The sequence below is a fragment of the Malaya genurostris genome, chromosome 2 (assembly GCF_030247185.1).
Source record: "Malaya genurostris strain Urasoe2022 chromosome 2, Malgen_1.1, whole genome shotgun sequence".
In the NCBI taxonomy this organism is placed as follows: Eukaryota; Metazoa; Arthropoda; class Insecta; order Diptera; family Culicidae; genus Malaya; species Malaya genurostris.
Window position 1 is genome coordinate 179,331,093 of NC_080571.1, and position 5,733 is coordinate 179,336,825.

General features: G+C 36.6%; 1 protein-coding gene across 1 annotated transcript in view; it reads right to left on the reverse strand.

Annotated features, from left to right (window-relative positions):
* Positions 1 to 5,319, reverse strand: part of LOC131429009 (uncharacterized) — a 10,433-nt gene extending 5,114 nt beyond the window's left edge. Inside the window, exons 1-3 of the mRNA XM_058593064.1 lie at positions 5,119 to 5,319; positions 1,450 to 1,822; positions 14 to 1,320 (exon numbers count right to left, since the gene is read on the reverse strand). Of these exons, the coding sequence (XP_058449047.1) occupies positions 14 to 1,319 (1,306 nt within the window). The 5' untranslated portion in view covers position 1,320; positions 1,450 to 1,822; positions 5,119 to 5,319. The remainder of the gene's footprint in view (positions 1 to 13; positions 1,321 to 1,449; positions 1,823 to 5,118) is intronic.
* Between the last annotated feature and the right edge of the window lie 414 nt (positions 5,320 to 5,733).

The window sequence follows — 5,733 nt, forward strand, 5'->3', positions numbered from 1 at the left end:
GTTGAAAACTTACTTTTCAACTCCTCGATACCATCCTGCACACCAAGTTTGTGAATATGCTCATTCTGGACACCATGCTTTGAAAAAATATTTCGCCATCCTTCATAGAAACAATCAAGCCAAGTACGACCTAGCAGTGGTACAAAATTTTTGTTACACCGAAGAACTATTAAATAGAGCTGCTGTTTTTTTCCTTTCAATTGTACCGATACGCTTAATCTCCCAAGAACCTTCAACCTATTGCCATCAATCACAGCTAATTTCTTGTTGCAAGGTAAAAGCTTGATCCATGAAAATGTCTTTAAATATAGTTCTTCAGAAATAACAGTCTCTGCCGACCCGCAATCAATTTCCATTTCCAAACTCTTTCTCTCTATTAACACCTCAACATAACAAGGTTCGTTTATTAGATTTATCGAGGAAATCATCATGCAATACATATCCTCATCATCATCATCATCTTCTTCTTTGGTATGTTCCGGTCTTTTGAAATTTTCAAGTGAACTACCAGTTTTCTTTGGAGGGCTCAAAAACTTGACCTCTTCCTGATATTTGCCTTTGTAGTGTAATTTGTAACAAAACTTTCGTGTATGTCCTCTTCTTTTGCAGAAGGAACACAAATAAGACGGTTTGTCTGAGTTGTATCTATGATTGTCGTATCCGTGCTTTTTATTTCTAGGCGAAAAGGATACACTTCGATTATGACTTCTACTTCTATCCCTATATCTTTGTTTTGAACGAGATCGAATATCTTTCCTGCCCAAACGAGCAACTATTGATATGTTATGATCTTCGTCTTCTTTTAAGACACTCGTTCTATTATTAGAAATCTCATGATTTAAAATTAGTTTCTCTGCTCTGGTAGCAGTAAGATCATCTTCGTCACATAACCGCTTTTGGATATCTCGGTTATAAACACCTATTACTAAAAGATCACGAATCGCTCTATCCTTAAATGTACCGAAACCACATTGCTCGGCTAAAACTTTTACTGCGATTACAAAATCTTCAGATTTTTCATACTTTCCTTGTCGCCTGCTCCAAAATTTGTAACTATGAATCACTTCAGAGTCGCATTTATCGAATCTTTTCTTCAATGATTCCGTTATTTGCTGGTAAGTCAAATTTTTAATATCATGACCAGGAAAAAGCTTTTTGATCTCAGAAAAAACCGTAACACCACAAACGGCTAAGAAAGAAGTCTTATATTTCTGCTCAGGCACATTGTTGTTGATAAAAACGTATTCAAGTTGTTCAATGTATTGAGCAAAAGGTATTGAATTCGGTAGGTAAGGTTCTACGGTCGTTGACACCGACATTCTTTTTAAAATATGTAAACAGAAAATCACCAAATAAATAAATTGTCAGATAGTGTAAAATAATATTGTATGGTAAATAAAAATACAATTAAAACAAAACGAAAGCTTTTGGTATAAAAAAATCACATACCTTGATCAGTTCTATACTTCACCGAAATTGAAATTTGCCCCAGCACTCCAAGCAAATTATACTCGTAGATCAAATCCGTCGACAGAAAAATTGAATTATGTGGAATAAAATCACTCGTCAGTTTTTATTTCCATCCGCAGAAGTTTATGCCTTCGTCACAAAAAACTCAGCTACAATCAGGAAACAAATGCTTGTTTTCGTTGCTCAGATCCCAGCAATATATGTAAATGACTGCTTTTTTATGTATATAATATGCGATGAAACTGCTATGCTTCAATGTTTACTTTCATTTGCTGAGCACTCCGGAGACGTCATGCAACGTGAGTGATGAGTAACTCACTCTCCTACTGATTCTCCATAGAGAACTATTACACTGAGACGAAAAGGTAAAACAAAATGGCGTAAGAATCAAGCTTACTGAACTAGAATAATGAACAATGTGATTTCCTTTTATAAGAAATAAAAACTGAAAACGAAATAAAAAAAAAACCTCCCAAGTATAAAATTTTACTCACTTTTAAAACCATCAAATATTACACAATGAGAACTCAAGAAATCAAAGCTATAATATGCAGGAAACGCTTTTATCACGCACACCTTTTTTTATTGAAAAGAACAAAGGCTTTGTTTCAGAACGTATAGCGTACTTACAAAATCTGCAATCTCTTCCCAGGATAAACTTACGCTGGTGTAAAACGGTTTTTTTTTGTCAAATAATTCCGGAAAATTAGTCCAACGAAACCTGATTAATCCTCGTCGCCAGTTGAAACAACCTTGAAACGTCTATAAAACAAAGTAAACTGTAGAACTGTTTAATAGAGTATCTACTCAATAAAAACGCGTCTAGTTAAACTGGAGTACAAACTAATAATGAGTTTATTATCTCAGACCTCACTTCGTTTCTGACATGAGTTTCACTTTTCTCTCTCGCGAGTCAAACTCTCTCTTGAGAACTAGTATAACATAACACTGAGGACATGCGTTTTTATTTAAATTATATTGACACTTGGGTCCCATAAGTATTACTACAGCATGCCCACATTTCGTTATCTTCGGTTGATCCTTGTCAGTGTTACCATCCGCTCAGGCACTTTTGGGCATCTGATGTACACTGACTCACAATCGAAATGCATCACTACCAATTTGATACAACGCACCCAAAGGCACGGTAAAATGTATATTGTACATACACACAGGCACACACACATACACACATGCATACATACCTACATGTATTCCACACGCAAGTATTACAACATTGAGTTACTATTTCTACTCTAATAGATCCTTATTAAAAACTAGTGTGCCAATAGTCATCTCATTAGTAGAGTCACCATGTTATTTTAGCGATCACTCGACTTTCAATAAAAGAATTGTGATAAATCGAATACAGTCTTTGCCTCGTCTCTAAGAAGCAATAACGCATAGCAGTAGTTCGGAAATGTTTCAATACTGTTGTTTTAGCGAAGCAAAATGCTCCAAATTTCATGTCACTTCTGAAGTTAATCTATCAAACAGAGATAAAAGATCTCACTATAACTAATGCTTCTCGTATATGAAATGACTAATGGATTTGAGATGAATGGGGGTACCGTTACCCAATTTCTATCTCTTCTAATGGTCGATCGTTAGTCCTGAGCTGAAGCGGTGGCCTTTATTACCATTCTTGCATGCACTTACTCTTACATTTCATTCACACATCATCTCACCCATCAGGTCCCAAACGATACATCCTCACAATACAAACTGGATGAACATCGTCTGACAACTATCAGTGGTTTGCTCATTGGTTAAGTCATTATTATTTCGTTCTAATTTACAATATTCTACCTCATTCCACAGTAATCCATTGTACACAAACCACCAATAAACGTCAAATATGGACTCGATTTACCTTTCATTTGTTGTCATCGCGTTAAGCCCAATTGGGATACGTTCACTTCTCTTAATTTCCACTTCACACTGGTAATAAGGGGCGGTAGTATGAAACTAAAACTAAAAAAAAGAGCTCAGTTAAGCCCTACCGGCCTCTCCTTCAAACTAGATAATGTTCGTTCCATATCTTATTCATTTAATTCAATTATGAAGCTAAAAGCTGTAAAGCATATTTTTTTCAAATTGTAAAGCTAATTGATTGTATGTGGGGGAGGGAGGGCACTTACGATACGATACAAATCGTACAAATATCTCAAATATCAAGTCATTCACCACTTTGGGCCAGAAATACCTTCTGACCCTGTGTGCGGGATTGGGAATCGAACCCAGGTAGGCTGAATGAGAGGCATTGGGAATCGAACACAGGTAGGCTGAATCAGAGGCATGTTTATTTCAGCTAACAGTACAATATATACAAATAATATTACCAGTGCGGGTTTACATCTCATCCAAGTCAGTCGATAAAACAAAACCGCTTACGTTGGGTACAGAAGAAACCAAGTACAGTATTGTGTAGTGAATAATAGACCTCGAAAATGAGTGAACCAAACGAACAAAAGTTACCGCCGGTACGAAAAAATACAATTATTGTTGACTTCAGACAGAGCAAAATTCGACCTTCGATACGAGAACTTGAAGGTTTGCTTTAGGAGCAAATGCATCTTGACATTAAACGTGTGCATTTACTTCAATGCAATAAGACCAATAATGTTGTTTATATCCAGTTCTATAAAGAGTTGGATGCAATTCAATTCGCTAAAGACAATAATAATGTGCACTATGTGGAGCATGCAAATATCACGTACAACATTCCAGTATATATGGAAGATAGTGCTATAGAAGTGCGTGTGCATGATCTTCCCTCAAGCGTCATCGATCCTTATATTCGCCATACCATGTCTCAATACGGAGAGATTCTGTCTATCGAAAAAGAAAAGTGGAAGAATTTTTTCCCCGGTATTCTAAATGGCGTACGTTTGTTACGCATGCGCTTGAGGAGGCCTATACCTTCTTATGTGACATTCGGTCAGTATACAAGAATACCGTACAAATCACTTGTTACCTAAGACAATCAGATGGCCACATGTCAATATTGCCAAAAAGCTGTTCACTGCGGTAAGCCATGTGATAAACCGAACAAGGAGACATCTATAACAAAGGACAACGGTGCTTCCTTAACATCAACCCCAAGCAACCCCAGTACACCTGTGACAGTTACCAACAACAGGGAAGTATCCCCTTCAACGAAACCATCCAACGTAACCCCTATAGAACAAAGTACACCAGCTGAAGTTAACAGCTTACCATCCAACCAACCAGCAACTGCAAACAATGTACAAGGCGCATCTACAGCAACTAGCAACGAAACCAACAATACCACGGCAATCGATGACGAGACGAACCACGAACAAACTGCCCCTCAATCCTCGCAGGAGGAAAATGGAAGCTCCTCTCCGCCCAGAAAAAGGGTGACAACGAGATCCAATACAAAAATAAATTTATCTAAAAACTCAGCTAAATCGGCCACGTAAAGCTTGTAAGCAAATAGGCCAGAATAAAATATCTTTTAAATAAAAAAAATAATATTACCAATAAAAATCTGCTTAAACCCGAATATATTTTGAACGAAATGCGCTGAATATTTCCATTTATATTGTGCCTCCATCTCCGTACTTCTACCGGTACTATTAAAAAGACATTCGGCTGTACCATTTTACTTTTATTAATACATACCGGTTTGCTAACCCGTTTCCATTTTTACCAATGGGAAGATCTTCTAAAACTGGCGACCGGAAATATATGTAAAAAATTGATAATAAAAATGATATATGGACACACACAGCAATTGTAGCGAATAATTTCATTGTTATTCAAATCTTATTCCACTTATTGAGCAATTTGACGTATCTGTTACGCACAGCCAGAGATGCCAGATATTTTCATAGGAAATCTGTATTTCTCAGTATAAATGGTATAAATGAAGACGAACATTAGAAAAGGTCCCAAGTGCAACTGACAGTTTCTCTGTGTTTACTTTCTCTTTCGAGTATTACGGTCCAATCAGCAATCTTTCCATCTAACATTTCACACAGGAAGACAGCACAAACCAACAACTTTCTATAGGCACTATATAATTTGTTCTAAATTACTGGAATTTGCCGTGATAATTGAAAGAGAATGTAAACCAAGAGAAATTGTCAGTTGCACTTGGGACCTTTTCTAATGTTCGTCGAGAAATATCTGTATCTATCTGTATTCACTAATCATATCGACAGTCCCACGACAAAAGGGCCTATCTGCAAATGACAGTTTCTCTTTGTTTACTTTTTCTGTCACGATTTATCGCAC